Source organism: Sus scrofa, chromosome 12 (genome assembly GCF_054392235.1).
Source record: "Sus scrofa isolate SSC_HxYL_T2T_F1_AM1 chromosome 12, Sscrofa_HxYL_maternal_Yorkshire_Landrace_v2.0, whole genome shotgun sequence".
Classification (NCBI taxonomy): domain Eukaryota; kingdom Metazoa; phylum Chordata; class Mammalia; order Artiodactyla; family Suidae; genus Sus; species Sus scrofa.
The window spans coordinates 40,250,902-40,269,830 of record NC_139394.1 but is presented as its reverse complement, the minus strand read 5'-3'; the positions used below and the strand labels follow the sequence as shown (position 1 = coordinate 40,269,830).

Below are 18,929 nucleotides of genomic sequence, written 5' to 3'. Positions count from 1 at the left end.
ACAACATACCTGTGTTCACTGAAGACAGAGTTATCAAGGACAATTTTCTCCAGCAGTTCAATGAGTTCATTAGGAAGGTCTGCAGTCATAAAAGCCTTGACAGTTACTGACACTTCTTCAGGGTCCTGAGTCTCAGACAAGGCTGTCTGTACAACCTACAGAGAATATATAAGGAATGAATATTGAGAGTCAAGGTGGTTTTGATGATATTATCTAGTAAGAATAAGCTGGCCTCCCAGTAGAAAACTTGAAACAGGTAGATAAAAATGAATGAAATAAAAATACCTTTAAATTTACCACCTAAAGGTCTTTCTATACAAATCCATACATACCCATAACATATGTACTTCCACTCTCTTTTAAAAGGGGGGAAAAAAATCACCCTCATTATATAATTTCTATCTTCTCCCTGATTAAACTATTAGCCACAATAACCACTTAACACTTTTATGGTTTCACATAATTCAACCATACAGATATGGCGTTCATTATATACTCAGTAACTTCTCTATTTTTGTCTATCTGCATTGTTCCCAGATGTGGTAATAAATATTTTTCCTAGGGAGTTCCCACTGTAGTACAGCAGAATAGAATCCAACTAGGAACCACGAGGTTTTGGGTTCAACCTCTGGCCTCCCTCAGTGGGTTAAGGATTCAACATTGCTGTGAGCTGTGGTGTAGGGTGCAGAAGCAGCTCGGACCTGGCGTTGCTGTGGCTGCGGTGTAGGCCAGCAGCAACAGCTCTGATTCAACCCCTAGCCTGGGAACCTCCATATGCCACAGGTGCGGCCCTAAAAAGCAAAGATAAATAAATAAATACTTTTTTCTAGGAAGCTTTGTATTTATCTTCTTGGGAATTTGCCTTAGAAATGTTTCCTAGGAGAGGAACAAAAAAGTGTTACTATTCTTCAATTTATTCTCTTTCAAGACTTAGACATCTACCGGGACAATTAAAGAACCATTGTAACAACCTTCATTTTTAAGGTTTTAAAAAACGTTTTCAATTTTTACATAGTTGTAAGCCCACATCTCTTTCGCAGTTTTAAGTTTACTTTTGAGATTTATTAACACTACCTACTAGTCATTTGTATTTTCTCTTCCTTTATCTTGAGTCTTTCCAATCAATTTAGTCACTTTTCAGGTATTAATAACAGCAATTCTTACACATTTTATTAAATGTTTAATTTGCTATTTTCCTTTTAACTATGATGTTGGGAATGTATTTTCTTGGAGAGGATACATTTCATTTTTGTTAATACATATACATATATTTTAGTATTATAACTTTTATTTTCCTCTGCTTTTTTACTGCCATCTCGCACAATTAAATATGATCCATTTGAATATATCTAGTATACTTATATATCTAGTATATTTATTCACAGTTAAAAAGATGAGCCTTAAACACATTTGCCAATTTTACCTGATCGATCAGGGGTCTTCTGTAAGGATTGCTTTCCAGCAGCACACTACCCCACAATTCTGGATCCTTTCTGCGTACCAGATAGCGGGAAAGACTTTTGAAGAGAGAATTCTCATTGCAAACCTAAATGAGATATTAAAGATTAATTTCAAGGTAAAAGAAAAAACTTTTTTTTTTTTTGTCTTTTTGCCATTTCTAGGGCCACTCCCGCGGCATGTGGAGGTTCCCAGGCTAGGGGGTGAATAGGAGCTGTAGCTGCCGGCCTAACCCACAGCCACAGCAACACAGGATCCGAGCCGTGTCTGCAACCTACACCACAGCTCATGGCAACACCGGATCCTTAACCCACTAGGCAAGGCCAGGGATCAAACCCGCAACCTCATGGTTCCTAGTCGGATTCGTTAACCACTAAGCCACGACGGGAACTCTGAAAAAACTTTTTATAGACTGATTTTACTTTTAAAAGGTTATTTCCTATCATAATACTCTTTATCGTTTTACAGAAAAAAAAAAATCCATTACTTTTACACATAGTTTTAAACAAGTCATACACCATGTATTTCTTATTAAAATTCAATCAACAAAAAAACCACAGTTATTCAATTTCTGGAGGCTTTAAAAAGCACCCTAATGTTGGATCTATATTTGGACTTCTATTGGTCCATCTATTCATGGACCAGGATGCAGGCTTTAATTATAGAAGGTTTGAAATGTCCTTTAATACCTAGTAGGGTTAGTCTACCCTCTTAGCTTTCTTTTCAGCATTTTACTATTCTTATACTTTCCCATGTATATATGCATGCATATGCTCACAGGTATAAGAATGTATGTACATACATAGATGCACATATTTCATAGCTCTGACCACTGGAAGATTCTGGAAGGAAATATACCTAACAGCCTGGATCTGGGCTTCTAATGGCACTCTCCCCACTGAAAGGAATCAAAGTACCCAGAAAAATGAATGAGACAGGGCTGGGCAAGGTATAAAATGAGCATGAGTCAGGAAATAAGGAATTAGTCAAAGAGCAACCAGATCATGACACAATGCCATGGGAGGCAAGCTGATGGGGTTTCTATCAGCCCAAACTGGGATAATCTGAAAAACTTAACAGTAGTACATTACAACCCATAGAATTTGTGAATGCATGAATACATTCACGCTGACTGATAAATGTGGAAAAAGTGATGAAACTGGAAAATCATTCTGCAACCGACACATTAAGAATGGTTTAAGGAGTTCCTGTTGTGGCACAGCGGAAACAAATCCGACTAGTATCCATGAAGATGCGGGTTTGATTCCTGGCCTTGTTCAATGGATTAAAGATCCAGCATTACCATGAGCTGTGGAGTACAGCTCAGCTCCTTCGTTGCTATGGCGCAGGCCAGAAGCTGTCGCTCCAATTCAACACCCAGCCTGGGAACTTCCATATGCTGCTCTAAAAAGCAAAAAAAAAAAAAAAAAAAAAAAAAAGAAAGGTTTAACAAAAATCAACAGATTCTGAATTGTGGGGTGAGGGGACCCCCGCCCCCACCCCAACACACACACAGTGCGTCTTAGGTGTCTATTCACAGACTACTTGATATCTGTAAGGGGAAATAACACAATGGAGAAGTCGACAACTTGAAAAAAGGTGACTCAAAAGGGACGAAAGGACATCATGTGCATGTTACAGCATGAGAAAAACATCACTTAAGTAAATTTCAGATGGAAATGTTCAATCTAATTCTAATCAGAAGGAATGACAAGAGAACTACAAGCGAAAAATATTCTTTCTTTTTTAAAAAAAGAGACTTTTCATTTATACAAAATACAATACAGAACAAATGAATCCACAAAGGCAGAAGGCAAGTTGGAGGTTGTCAGGGGTTTGAAGGAGGCGGACAATGTAGAGCAACTGCTTTAATAAGTACTGATTTCCTCATGTGGTGATGAAAACTTGGAACTAGATAGATGAGATTACATAACACTTAAGAGTACTAACTGCCAATGAATTATTCATGTTGTCAATTTTTACCTCAAAAAATTACAAATAAAGAAAAAAATTACTTTTACAATGATGTTTGTCAAATAAACGACCTTTGTAAAGGCTGAAGAATTATTTCAGACTGAAAGAGACTAGAAAGCTATGACAACTACATGCAATATGTAATCCCTTAGGAAATACACACTGAAGAGGTATGAGGCCATGATGTATGCAACTTATTCTTATATGCTTAAAAACTTAAGTATGTCTATGCATACACACATACATGTAAACATGTATACAACATGTATATGTGTGTGTACATGAGTTTATGAGAACATAAGCGATACAGCCAGCAGGGTAAATGTTATCTGGTGAATATAAACTTAATCTACTATTCTACCCATTTTAAGTTCATAATTACTGGCAAAGTTATTTTAAAAAAGCATTTATCTTCCAAAAACACTCCCTATTACCTAAAACCACTCTAAAACTCCAAAATTCCACTAATCATTATGTAACAGGTTTTTTAAAATGCAGTCTTCTGAACACGTTCAGCTAGCAATACTCACATTAATAAGTTCCAGATCACACTGGCCACGCTCATAAGCAACACAGGCCAGATGTGGATCTCTCTTCTCACAGTACTTTCCAACAACACGACTGTCATAATAAGGATTTTCTCGAAGAAATCTCTCTGGGTTGTTATTACTGTCTATGTAGATTTTGGCTAATGCATTGTGAGTAGCAGGCTCTTCACAGCCCTCATGAATTCTGGCCTCCAGCCAAGGCAGAAGCAGTTTCAATCTAGTAAAAAAAAACAAGCAAACAAAAAGAACCCATTTACATATATACTATATTATAAACAGCACACTCTTCACATGCTAACTATGTAAGTACCTTATCATCTATACTGTGCTTTCCCACACATTATTTTGAATTCTAAACAATTCTATTACTAACTGTGAAATTTAGACCTAGAGGTGGGAGTTCCCATTGTGGCTCAGTGGGAACGAATCTGACTAGGATCCATGTGGACATGGGTTCGATCCCTGGCCTCGCTCAGCGGGTTAAGGATCCGGCGCTGCTGTGAGCCATGGTGTATATCAGAGACGCAGCTCGGACCCAGCATTGCTGTGGCGTAGGCCGGTGGCTACAGCTCCAATTGGACCCCTAGCCTGGGAACCTCCATATGCCATGGGTGTGGCCCTAAAAAGACCAAAAAAAAAAAAAAAAAGACTTAAAGACTTAGAGGTGGTTAAATGAATTGTCCAAGATTATACAGACAGTATATAAGATTGTCTTTCATACTCTTTCAGATCTATCTGCTACATTACCCGGGTAGGATATAGAAAGAAGAGATTATAGGTTCTTCTTTTTTTTTTTTTTTTTTTTTGCTTTTTAGGGCTGGACCTGCAGCACATTGAGGTTCCCAGGCGAGGAGTTGAATTGGAGGCTGCAGCTGCTGGCCTACGCCACAGCCATAGCAACGCTGAATTTAAGTCTCATCTGCAAACCTACACCACACAACCCACTGATCGAGACCAGGGATCAAACTTGCATCCTCATGGATACTAGTTGGATTCGCTTCCACTGTGCCACAAAAGGAACTCCTAGATTGTTCTTTTTTATGCTGGACAAAATGTCTGGACTTAGATAATTTTTGTTTAGGAGCAGGATAGGGATGTGATATGAGAAAACAGGCCAGATTATCTGAGGATCCTTTTTAATTTTAATGCAATTAAATACAACATTACCTACAGCCCAAAGAAATAATAACCTAAATACATACTGAGAATAAAACCTGGTAGCTTCAGAAGCTGAGTTTAATAATTCTAGCAGTCATACAAACACTCCACCAATGGTCATGGTTTTGCTAAGCTACAACTTATATTTCAATGGCCCAGATGACCAACACTCTTACCACATTAACTTGTTACAACCTATAATCACTTTATTTTTTTTTTTGTCTTTTGATCTTTTACAGCCACACCAGCAGCATATGGAGGTTCCAAAGCTAGGGGTTGAATCGGAGCTGTAGCTGCCAACCTATACCACAGCCACAGCAATGTGGGATCCGAGCCACGTCTGAGACCTACACCACAGCAATGCTAGATCCCTGACCCACTGAGTGAAGCAAGGGATTGAACCCACGTCCTCATGTATGCTAGTCAGTTTGTTAACCACTGAGCCACGACGGGAACTCCTAAAATCACTTTAAACTAGTCTCAAGCTTTTATTTATTTATTTATTTATTTATTTTTTGGTCTTTTTGCTATTTCTTGGGCCGCTCCCGCGGCATATGGAGGTTCCCAGGCTAGGGGTCGAATCAGAGCTGCAGCCAGCGGCCTACGCCAGAGCCACAGCAACATGGGATCCGAGCCGCATCTGCGACCCACATACACCACAGCTCACGGCAAGGCCGGACCCTTAACCCAGTGAGCAAGGGCAGGGACCGAACCCGCAACCTCATGGTTCCTAGTCGGATTCGTTAACCACTGCGCCACGACGGGAACTCCTCAAGCTTTTAAAAATCAGTATTATGTTCTACATCTCCATTGTCCCTAAATGCATAATTTTTCATGTTTGAAACATGCAAACATAAGTTCTATGAATACTATTAGTAGAACACCTATACCAACTCAAGTTAAAATTAAGTCCTATTCTTGATAATCTTTTCACGTAGCCAGAGTAAACTTCCTACTGTTACACCAACTCACTAACCTCACTGACTACATCGGCTCTTTCTGAACACTAGTTCATCAAATGTCCTGGCTTTTAAAAAAGAAAAAATAGACTTCATGGTGTGTAAGTATTAGAATTACTCAAACACTGGAGTTCCCGTTGTGGCTCAGCGGTTAATGAATCCGACTAGGAACCATGAGGTTGCGGGTTCAGTCCCTGGCCTTGCTCAGTGGGTTAAGGATCCAGCGTTGCCATGAGCTGTGGTGTAGGTCTCAGACGTGGCTCGGATCCCACATGGCTGTGGCTGTGGTGCAGGCCGGTGGCTACAGCTCTGATTCGACCCCTAGCCTGGGAACCTCCATATGCCACGGGTGCGGCCCTAGAAAAAGGCAAAAAGACAAAAAAAAAAAAAAAAAGAATTACTCACACTATGTTCTCCTCTATTGGAAATTCATATTATCATATCAAGGTTCAACTTAAAAATTAACCCAGAGTTACACAAGGAACTCTCTTCTCTTGTTACACTTGAAAAGACTTTATCAGGGAAGAATTAGTCACTAAATATGGTGGTATCACACGTAACTAAAAGGAGGCTTTTTACACTGTTTACATTAAAAACATGTTCTGTTCTAGGTATCTCCAGGGAATAAAGGTCTATAAGTTACTGAGTAGCTTTTAGGCAACGGATATGTTATGTACTTTTATTCATTACCACATTAGGAGAGATTAATAATTATTCCAGCTATAAAGATTAAAACAGTACTACACCTGTTTCTTTTTTCAACTTCAGCAACAAGCTCATCAGTAGAGAATTGACCTCTTACAACAAGAATCAAGTTTTTAATGACATCTTCAGAGCAATCAACATCAAGTAATCCTCCAATTACCACAGGAAGTCGACTTGGATTCACCTACGGTTAAAAAAAAAAAAAAGAATGTCATTATATTATTTATAATAAGCAAGACCAAACGGAGTTTTAAAACTAAAACTCATTTCCCTCTTTAAGGTCAGTTTTAAAATTAATAAACTGAGTCTAAATTAGACAAAGGAATTAGCAGGAAGTCTGACTTGGTTAATTAATTACCTCAGCATTGCTCTAAAGGATAAATAAGTCCAAGGAAGCTAAAGTCACAGAATAACTGTGAAACATTATCTGGAAAAAAGGCCTCCATCATAGCAAAACTGCCTTTCTATTTCTGACTAAGAAGGTAAAGTTTCTAATATCTTAAGATGGTTTTAATACTGTGCTTTGGAGTATATGGCCTCTACACAGACAACTTAGGGGCTATGAAATGAGTGGGGTGTAGGCTGCTCAACTTTTTCAAATACAGCAGTTCTGTTCTATTTTACACACTTGGCATGCATGTAGAATTTTCATCAAAGAAAGGATTCTGCTGGAAAAAAAACGGTTGCAAGTCACTGCAGCAGACTAGTCTTACTAGGCACAGTGTTTCAAAAGGATGAAGATTTCCAGTGCAGGAAGTAAAATCTACAAGATTATATTTTTAAGTTATCTAAGTACTACTTACCTTCTGTACATATATCTCTATATACTTTTGAAGATTATTTCTATATAAATAGAGCACCAAATCATGGACAAAGTCAAATCGATCACACACAATGATAAGTGGTAACTGATCTGTTAGCTTCGCTTCCTGGAAAAAAACAAAAACAAAAACAAAAACACACCACATCAATTGTCCTCTTCTTAAGGTTATCAATGTAAAATATGAGACTATGTTCTACACTTGGGGGAGAGGCTAACATAAACTTGGCTCTTCTTTTACAGAAAATGTCTTAACAGCTGGAGAGTGCCCAATGGTGCCCAACACAGTTTCAATAAATTTTTATGAAGTTAATATCTAGAGTCACAGTAAAATATAAGAACCTTCCCACACGTACCTTTTAGCTAAAAAAGAAACAACTTAAGATTTATGAGCCACCAGTGGCACTCAGGATATAAAATCATCCCATCAGCACTTTCATAATAGTAACAATTGAATCTAGAGTTGATTTAAGAGCTACAGTCACACTGTCAAAATTATGCATATATGACCCACATTTATTTCAAACTAATGACTTACTTTTTACCCCTTCCCATTCCAATCTACATGGCCAGCTTCTAACACTCTGCTATATATTATAATAAAGCCTACAAGGAGCAGCATAATGGTGATGGCCATGAATTAAATACACCACATGTTGCTATTTTTAAAAAAAGTTAAAAAAAGCACTTAAAGCATCAACTGCTTTTACCATTACAAATACCAAGCTATAATCCTACTTACAGATTGACAGAGTGTTACAGACAGGTGGGTAACACCTGTACTGGGCATTTACCTGATACATGTCCTGTTACATTCCACAGACATTAGGTACAGCACAAAAAACAACAGTTTCCATCAGGAATTCATTTATACACAGTGAAACATTCCTCAATAAATGATTCCTCTATGACAGTCTACTAAGGAAGGAGAACTAAGCAGGACAGGAATTTCCTCAATGACAGCCATTATGAACGTTATTTCCAAGGTTAGAATAAAATGATTCCTAAGTCTAGCACTTATCAATTACCCAGTGATAAATTGAGGATTAGTCTATGAAGTGTTTAGAGAACACTAAACAATATCTGGGAGTCATAAGAAATCCTGAATTTAAACAAATCAAAATGGCTGTAAATCTGAAGTGGAAGCCCAGCTGCAGATTTTTCATATCAAGGCAAAGTCTAAAGCAAGTATTCTTTAGTATCATGGAAACTCTGTACTAATAATAGCTGCTACAATCATTTCTAAAAAGAATGTGTGATCTATCTATGCGAAAGATTTCAGCAGGCCATGCTTCTTCCTACTAACAAATACCAGGGATTTCCCACTCAGTGGAACGAATCTGACTAGTATCCATGAGAACACAGGTGTGATCCCTGGCCTCACTCAGTGGGTTAAAGATCCAGCATTGCTGTGAGCTATGGTGTAGGTCACAGAGGTGGCTCCAATCTGGTGTTGCTGTGGCTGTGGTGTAGGCCAGCGGCTAGAGCTCCGATCCAACCCCTAGCCTGGGAACCTCCATATGCCATGGGTGTAGCCCTAAAAAAACAATAATAACAACAGCAACTATCAGCACACTTATCTTCTTTACATACAATAATTACCACTTAGAAAGAAATGACACTTTCAAATAATCTCAGATTACTCAGGTATTCTATTCTCCTGCACGGATGCTTAGGAGCTTAAGGTTTCTGTCCCTGTCACCACCCCCCAAGCCCCAACAAAAAGATTTCTGCACCCAAGGACAACTATTTGTATTTGCAAAAGAAAATTTAAATTTGAAGAGATAAAAACTGGTATACTTTCTTCTTTTTTTTTTTTTTTAATTACTGTACCCGCAGCATATGAAAGTTCCTGGCCCAGGGATTGAATATGACCTGTGCCTGCGACCTACACCATGGCTGTGACAATGCTGGATCCTTAACTCACTGTGCTAGGCTTGGGATGGATCCTATGCTACCACAGAGACAAGGCCAGACCCTTAACCTGCTGCACCACAGCAGGAACTCTCTAGGATACTTTCTCGATTGCCTAAATTTGCACATGATTTCATATAAGAAAATATTTTAAAATTTTACTTAAAGGTTACCTGTTAGGTATTAGGATTAGAGTTTAAGATCAAAACTGAAATTATATAATCATAACCAAGTTTTCTTAAACATAAAGGTATTCATTTAGCTAATATTTACTAAGTACCTATGTACCAGACATAGGTATCATTGGAGATACAGCAGAGAACAAAGGAAGCATCCCTTGAAGGGACTTACATTCTAGTGGGAAGAGAAAATGTTAAGTGTTATAAAGAAAATGAGATCAGGATATGGAGGAAGTGAGGATTGAATAGGAAAGGGTTTTATTTTATTATTTTTTAATTTTTTTTGTCTTTTTGCCTTTTCTAGGGCCGTACTTGCAGCATGTGGAGGTTCCCAGGCTAGGGATCGAATCGGAGCTGTAGCCACCAGCCTACGCCAGAGCCACAGCAACTCGGGATCCGAGCCGTTCCTGCAACCTACACCACAGCTCACGGCAATGCCGGATCCTTAACGCACTGAGCAAGGCCAAGGATCGAACCCGAAACCTCATGGTTCTCAGTCGGATTCGTTAACCACTGAGCCATGATGGGAACTCCGGAAAGCGTTTTATTTTAGATATGGTAATCTGAGACATCCTTTCCCATGATAACTGATTAGAAATCTGAAAGAAGGTAAGGGAGCAGGTCATGAAGGTCTGAGAGAAAAGAGAAAAAAATAAGCAAAAGGCCCTGGGCAAGAGAGGATTTGGGGAATTCCAGAAAGGCTGAAGTAAAACTAGGAACAGAAAAAGGATAGAAAGTAAGATCAAAGATAGCAAGAAGCAAATCATGGGTCTGAAGAATACTTTTAGGTTTTCTATGCAAGGCTACAGTTCCATAAGGTGTAGGCAAGAGGCAAATAATGCTAATGACACCATTTCATCCTGCTTATGGGCTACTTTAAGGAGAATTCATATTCTACATATCTCTGTATTCCTGGTGGTTAGCATCTAACTGACACTTTAAACAAGTTCAAGATCAGATGCGGAGAGATATTTTTCTCATCACAGTTTACATACAACACCAGTCAATTATCATAGAGCCAGTACCTCCAAATGCAGTTTACTGTTATAAATAACAGTTAACAGTGATGATGAAATGCAGCATGCATCTACACGCTACAGGTCAATAAGGAAAGTGAGTAAATGGTTTAGTATGTTCATTCTCATTACTGGGGTGAAAACTTGAATATATAACAGTAGCATCTGGGAGTACTGAGCTCCCATCTCAGATTACTTAATGATAAGACATTGGGTTTCCTCCTCTAACTCAGGCTGAAATTAAAATTCTTTCAAGGAGTGAGGAATAACTTAAAACAAACAAAGCAAAACAAAACAAACTTGCCTGCTAGAAATAGAAAGGCTGACTCTACCTTATTTCCAGGGCCCACCAAAACAGCTTAGTAACTGATTATCACTTTAATACCTATGGCATACAAGGTACTTGATAAACACAGCTTGTGGTTCAAGAAACCAAGGCTGAGGCACATTAGTTAATTTGTCTGAGGTAACAGCTAGATATTTACTGAATGAATAAACAATAGTGAATTATAAAAAGAAATGGGAGTTTGAACCAGGTCTGACTGGTTCAAAGGTCCATAATTCACACCCACCACTCTCCTCTATCACACTCACACCTAATTCGCAAGAGTGAATATTCATCTAATTAGGGACTCATGGGTTAAGCAATGTAAGACTACCCCATCCTGGTTTCCAGAGGGTTCTTTTTTTTTCTTTTTTTTTTGAAGTTCAAGATCATTATAATTAGGTGAAAATAGTTAATTTAGTCCTGATTTACATATATATGATAATTCAAATATTATAGTCCAATGCATAAAAGCTGAGAGATTAATGAAAACAAAGAGAAATCAGTTACAGGCTCTCATTTTTTAAAAATTAAAATTGTATTTTTTAAAAAAGGAAACAGTACTGATACTCAAAGGAGGAACTGAACTGGTGTTATTACGGGTACACTAATCAAGCAGAGAGCATCAAATTTTTCTCATTTAGAGGGGTTTTTGGATATAAGAAAGTCTTGGGTTCAAACACATCATACTAGCTAGGTTATCTAGGACATTCACGGTGGTCAAGATGTTATAAGGCTACACTTCAGGGTAATGTTTACCTTTTAATCTAAAATACAGGGCAGGAGTTCCCGTCGTGGCTCAGTGGTTAAAGAATCTGACTAGGTTGCAGGTTTGATTTCTGGCCTTGCTCAGTCGGTTAAGGATCGGGCATTGCCATGAGCTGTGGTGTAGGTATGCCGCCGCCAGGAGCGACCCAAGAAATGGCAAAAAGACAAAAATAAATAAATAAATCAAACATAGGGCAACTTCAGCACTTTAACTACATCATTACACTAAACTCCCAAAAGGTTTAGCCTTTTTTGTTGTTGTTGCTGTTTTTTGCTTTTTAGGGCCGCACCTGCAGCATATGGAGATTCCCAGGCTACGGGTCGAATTGGAGCTATAGCCATCGGCATATGCCACAGCAACGCAGGATCCGAGCCAGGTCTGCAACCTACACCACAGATCACGGCAATGCCGGATCCTTAACTCATTGAGTGAGGCCAGGGATCGAACCCTCAACCTCATGGTTCCTAGTCAGGTTCATTAACCACTGAGCCAGGATGGGAACTCCCAGGTTTAGCTTTTTTTTTTTTTTTGGTCTTTTGTCTTTTTGTCTTTTGTTGTTGTTGTTGCTATTTCTTGGGCCGCTCCCGCGGCATATGGAGGTTCCCAGGCTAGGGGTCCGATCGGAGCTGTAGCCACCGGCCTACGCCAGAGGCACAGCAAAGCAGGATCCGAGCCGCATCTGCAACCTACACCACAGCTCACGGCAACGCCGGACCCTTAACCTACTGAGCAAGGGCAGGGACCGAACCCACAACCTCATGGTTCCTAGTCGGATTCGTTAACCACTGCGCCACGACGGGAACTCCCCAGGTTTAGCTTTTTAATCTAGGTATTAAATTCTTCAAAAGAACAGCTGAAACAACTATAAAAATGATGCATACAGGGGTAAGAAAAGCCTACTTTTTCCTACTAACCAGCAGAATAAACATTTTGGTTTTGATTTCAATAAAAAATTCTCCCAGAAGAAAAAAATACTTAAGAACTTTTAAAATAATCTCTGGAATGATTTCATAATTTTTAATAGAAATGTAAAATAAATATATATTTGGAGCAGAATATCTATAGTCTTCCTAATTTTTATAAATGACTGCCAATTTTTAAAGTCTTATTTCGCTCACAAAGTAATTATTAGGTATGAAAATAAAGCTAAAGTAAGTTAAACATTAAGCAAAATTAACTGGTCGTAGTTAAATTTTAGCTCTTTAAAGAGCTAAAAATCTTTACACCATTTCACTCCAACACAGGTAGTTATTACTGCTCTGTAACCAATGTGTTTGTCGCAAAGCTGAGGTTCTACTGTTTGATTATACTTTCAATTTATGAATTATACAGGATTAATATTTAGATTCTAGAGTCAGGCTATTTTGATGATAGAGATAAACCCATGTCCTTTACACAACAGAACCCTCTGCATATAATAGAGGTTTCTTAAAATGACAGAGGGGAAGCTGATCTTAATAATCAAAGAGAGCCTAACTGATGTTCTAAAATGACGCTACGTGCCTATAATCACTTTTTGCAATTTTTTGCCCAAAATTAAAATGCAAGAAAATTCCTTAGAGATAGTAATATCTTCTCCTTCATTTAAACAGATGGTCATTCTTAAGTATTACTTACAAACTTCCTTCCCTATTTCAAAGGAAACCACAAGGTATTAAATTTGGAAGAAAAAATTCAGCACATAATTTGAGAATGCTAAGAATTTCACATTTAGAGGGAAAAATATTTTAAAACTATGAGCAAATCCTCGTAGAAGTGCTGATATTCAACCCAACCAGAAAATGCATTACTCAAAACCACTTACCTTGAGAAAATTCTTGACTCGCTCAGGATCATAACAGTTGCTTTCTCTGCAGATTCTTTCTACTTCTTTGATCTGCCCAGTCTTACAAGCTGCCTGAATGTATTTAAAGTGCACATCTGGGTCTTGACTAAAGTTAACAATGGACCCCAGGAAATAAAAAAGACCTTAAAGAAACAAGTAATTAAAATTAAGCACAGGTATATCTTTGAGAATGCCAAACCTGAAAAATACTTATGCAAATAAACACATTATGTCAATTATACCTCAATTTCAAAAAACAACAAGTTATACTGAATACTTCCAATAAAAACTGGTTGCTCAAAAAGCTCAATGAGAATATGAGGAGTTCCTGTTGTGGTGCAGTGGAAACAAATCTGACTAGCAGCCACAAGGATGCAGTTTTGATCCCTGGCCTCGCTCTGTGAGTTGGGGATCTGGTGCTGCTGTGAGCTGTGGTGTAGGCCGCAAACGTAGCTTGGATCCTGTGTTGCTCTGGCTGTGGTGTAGGCTGGCATCTGTATCTCTAATTCAACCCCTAGACTGGCAACTTCCATATGCTGCAGGTGCAGCCCTAAAAAAGTTAAAAAAAAAAAAAAAATTAGATTAACACACTAATCAGTTCAATAAAGAGATTTGTACTTTAATTCCTAAAGAACAGAATATTCAATCCTGTTTTCTAGTAGTCGAGAAATAGGAGGTAGCTACTTAATATCAAAGCTAATTTTCAAGTCCCTTATTAGATCTACATGTGGTTTAACAGGAAACACACAAAAGCAGCTAAAAAAAAAATTAATGTAGTGCTGTTCAATAGAACATTCTGCAATCTTGCAAATAATCTCTCTTTGTCTTTTTTTTATCTTTTTAGGGCCACACCCTCGGCACATGCAGGTTTCCAGGCAATGGGTCGAATCGGAGTTGTAGCCACTGGCCTACGCCACAGCCACAGCAATGCAGGATCTGAGCCACAGTGCTCAGATCTACACCACAGCTCAGGATCTACACCACAACTCATGGCAACGCCAGATCCTTAACCCACTGAGCAAGGAAGGGAACTCCATAAATATTCTATATCTGCACTAATACAGTAGCCACTAACCACATGTGGCTCTTAGGATCACCTGAAATGCAGCTAGTGTGAATGAAGAACTAAAATTTTCGTTGTTTTCAATTTTAATTTATTTAAATTTACATACATACATGCGGCTGGTGTCTTTTATACTGAGTAACAGTATACACGCAGTGCAGTTAACATATAGAAAGTGAAAAAATTAAGTAATAGAAATCTCTTATTCCTTCTTTCTAGAGCAGTACTACAAAAAGAGGGAAGAAAAGGTAAAAGAAACCAGATGTTTAGCTAATGAACCCATAAGCAACCAACACTGATCATGTGAATGAATACTCAGTACAACAGTGGTTCTCAACCAGAGGTGATTTTCTTCCCTGGAGACATTTTAGCAGTCACAACTAGTGGAGCCGATGCTTCTGGCGTCTAGTGGACTGAATGAAACCAGCAATGCTGCTAATAAATACCCTACATGCACCAAACTCCAACTTAACAACTTATGCAGCCCAAAATGTCTACAGAGCTGAGGCTGAGAAAACCTGCTACAGTGACAAGTTATAAAAGGTCCTTGGCTAGAATCATTTGTCATTGTAAGAGTCAGGTAATATAAGGATAATCATTATAATCTGATCATTAGTATTTTCATCTTACGCAATTTTGACAAAGCTATTACACATACTTGTATCTTAAAATCCTGCCTTTAATTTACCTATAAAAATATCCATGCAGTCTTGTTCACTGCACATCCCTAGAACCTGATTAAAAGATGCTTGACATTTATTGAATAATAAAACTTCACATCACTCCATCAAAGCTGGCAGAAGGGAATATCCAACAGCCTATGACCATAACAATACTCCTTGGCTATTTCAAATAATTTACAACAATTCAGAAACTCCTCATTACCTTCAAAACTCTTGAAAGATTCGAATAGTTCAATCAGAGACTGAGTTGACAGCTGTTCATGATACTTAGAAGCCACTTGCACACAGATCTGTAGATTCTGTCGAATATTGGCAGATAGCATGGCCCTGAGGCATTCCAGGGAGTCTTCTACTGATAAGGACCCAAAGTAATTCACTAACCACTAGAGGACAAAATAAATAAGTAATAAACAAATGAATAATGTTAAACCTAAATGGTGGTATTAAATCACTACCACTGGGTAACACAAACACATTTTCAGTATACCAATTAATCACAACTAACAGGTAAGAGACTGAAATACCTCGGGGTTAAGAAGATGTGTGTGAACAACGGCACGCTTTATATCATATAAGTCAGTGAAGTGTTCTAATGCACGCTGCAAGAGGCCAGCCTTTTCACACAGCTGAGCAATATGAGCCCGGTCATAATGCGTGAACATCTGATTCCCTAGAATAGCGTCTGCGACCTATGAAACCATAAACAGGAAAGTTTAATTTACTATTCCATTTATATCCAGATTTCATATATAAATATACATATGTTTATATAATCTGGATCTGGATATATATAATATATATACATATATTACAGATTACATATTAAGATTCAGTACTGAATTGATAAAGGAGAGAAAGTACAAAGGAATGTTATCTAAATTTTCTTAAACGAGGAATAAGCATCTCAGTAGCTTCAAATAACTTAATCTAAGAAGCTCTGAGTAACTGCAAAAACAAGTGTTGGAAACATGCCTAAAAAGCAAGAAAACACGTACTTGAGGTGCATGCATAAGGTTCATCTCAAGCAGCCTTGTCTGTAAAGGACCTTCAGATGGGCGATTATTCTTCAGGGCATCAAGCAGGAATGCAGTGCACTGCTGAATTAGATTGTATTCCATAAACACATCGACAATCTGCAAAAAAGGTTTAAAGGAAATTATTTTAAGATACTTAAAAATTGCTGTATGATACTGTTGACAATGTGTAAATGAAAGGAAATTATTAAACACTATCCCTTTCTTTACATTAAAAAATTTGCAGACAAAATACCAGATTTAAAGATTATTATTTGGACAAATAACCTCATAATCTAAGAATAAATTTTTGTCTTCTAGAGTTAGTTCTAGTGAAAGCAAAGTATTTCAAGATATTATATGATCGATTACAAACTGATAGAATTTTGATGAACTACTTAAAATATACAAAAGCATAAAAATGAAAGTCTCTGACTCCCCACTTTGTATATGTATTCTCTTCCCTCTCCCTTTACCTAGTGGCAGTGACTATCCTTTGTGTTTCAGTATTTCCATTATGTTTTCCATATTTTTCATTCACACACCTCTCTAAACAAGACATTTTTCCTACATGTTTTAAAACTGTACAGAGATGGTATCTTACTGCCCATTCTTCTGCAACTTACTTTTTTTTGGTAATATACTTGAGATTTATCCATGTAGATAGATACAGCTCTAATTTCTATAAATAGAAAGGTTAACCCATTCTTCTCCAAAGTTGTTTAAACTCAGATTCCCCCATTCTCTATTTAAATCAACTTCTACAAAATACATTATAGTTCCTTTACCTGTGTGATATCAGCAAGAGGTTCTTCATCCTGAACTAACATTTGAGCAAACTGCTGTCCCTGATCTGGACTGATACGCATAACATTTCTCAGCAGGAAGATCCAGTCTGGAGTATATCCAACCTACAAACAGACGAAAATTTAAAGCCCTGCTGCAAAGTTCCATTTCATATCATTTAAAGGTTTTTTCTACAAAAGAATCCTGCTACTACAGAACTACTACTAGTGAAAGCACAAATTCAGTTTTAACTTAGATGCTCAACTTGACCTTCGTTTATGTAAGACAAAGATAATTTGGTGATTACATATTTGAACAAATATAACTATACATTTTTATAATTGGTGTATTCAATCTCACTGACCACAAAAAAATTTGTTCTAACTGGTTAGACATGCCCTAGCAACTTAAATTCCTATAAGCCACACAAGAGTAATTGTCTCCATCTTTGAAGTACAATTCTATGTGAGACCCATAACAGCATTTTTACACCTTTCCAAGTAATTATAAAAAATTTAAGGAAATTCACTATTAATGTCATTGAGAGTTACTATAGGCTAATTTTCTCAATGTTTTAATGAATCTATGTTGAGAATTTATTTCATTGAACTCACTTTTTTAGCATATAAAACAATCTTCTGGACTTGACCTGTTTCTGCAAAGCACTGAATGACTTTATTTGGAACATTAGCCCTTAGGTATACACTAAGTGCCAATGTCGGGTCCACAGATTTCACAAGGTCACCCAGTTCTTCAGAGCATTCCAGCTGTCCAAAGGAAAAAGAGACTATTTAGTAATCCATGAGCTGTTCTATAAATGAGCAGTTGATATTACTTCCACTATAAATAATAACATGACAGACACTTAGTCACTTAGTCGTCCCAGAACATATTATAAATATGCAGGGGTTGTAGTTAAAAACTCTTCTACTTTGTATTCACTGCAGTATCAGTAGAACTTTCCACACACCCTACTTAAAGATTAAAACCTACCAAGACTTCATACTCACGGATATTATCAAATATCTTGTTAGGAATATAAATACTTAAAAAGCAGAATCTTCTACTTCCAACTATTGAGAGTATTGAGATATCAGACCACATGGTCCCAATTTTTCCAGAAAAATGCAACTCTTAATGCTATCAAATGAAAATCTGACATTCAAGAAGTTAGATGAGGCTTATCAAAATGATCATTATTAAAATTAGGATATAACCTGTAGTATGAAGGATCTAAGTTTCATTACCTTCTTGACTTCTGGATTTGAAGTTGTAACGTAGGGCATTAATTTCACAGGGTCAGATAAAAATTTTAGGATTGGTAGGTGGTATACATGCAGATACCCTCCTCTGTACTAGTCAACCTACCTTAGCTGCCTAATCTGGAAAGCAGCTTTTCTAAAAGAGTTTTAATTTATACACTAGAGTTGATTTTCTACTTTTAACCATTATGTCAGAAAATAGCCTTTATCACTGATATTCAACACTGAGAAGTTCTATCAGAGTCTATACCTCTTAACTGAACATGCTAACTAATGACGAGTTGACCAGAGTCTTTTTTACCACAAACAGATTTCATGTGACCATTCCCAAACAAAGTAATGACACCAAAAAGCTTTCACACTATTATACTGGTCAACTCAGTTACCTTGGCTGCTCCCATCTTTCCTTATCTTAAACAATTAGGACGGACCTCAAATACTCGCTAGTGTGGCTAGTAACTATTCTTCAGCG

At 37.6% G+C, this 18,929-nt stretch overlaps 1 protein-coding gene across 7 annotated transcripts in view; it reads right to left on the bottom strand.

Moving 5' to 3' along the window:
- The window catches only part of CLTC (clathrin heavy chain), a 69,581-nt gene that overhangs the window by 13,949 nt on the left and 36,703 nt on the right, over positions 1-18,929 (bottom strand). For 4 of the 7 annotated variants that reach the window (XM_084982571.1, XM_084982573.1, XM_021066047.2 and 1 more), the window contains 11 exon segments: positions 17,810-17,962; positions 17,198-17,320; positions 16,392-16,529; positions 15,921-16,085; positions 15,599-15,779; positions 13,630-13,793; positions 7,606-7,731; positions 6,844-6,986; positions 3,963-4,197; positions 1,424-1,546; positions 10-155 (listed from right to left, as the gene is read on the bottom strand). In XM_084982571.1, the coding sequence (XP_084838697.1) occupies positions 10-155; positions 1,424-1,546; positions 3,963-4,197; positions 6,844-6,986; positions 7,606-7,731; positions 13,630-13,793; positions 15,599-15,779; positions 15,921-16,085; positions 16,392-16,529; positions 17,198-17,320; positions 17,810-17,962 (1,697 nt within the window). 7 annotated transcript variants of the gene reach the window in all.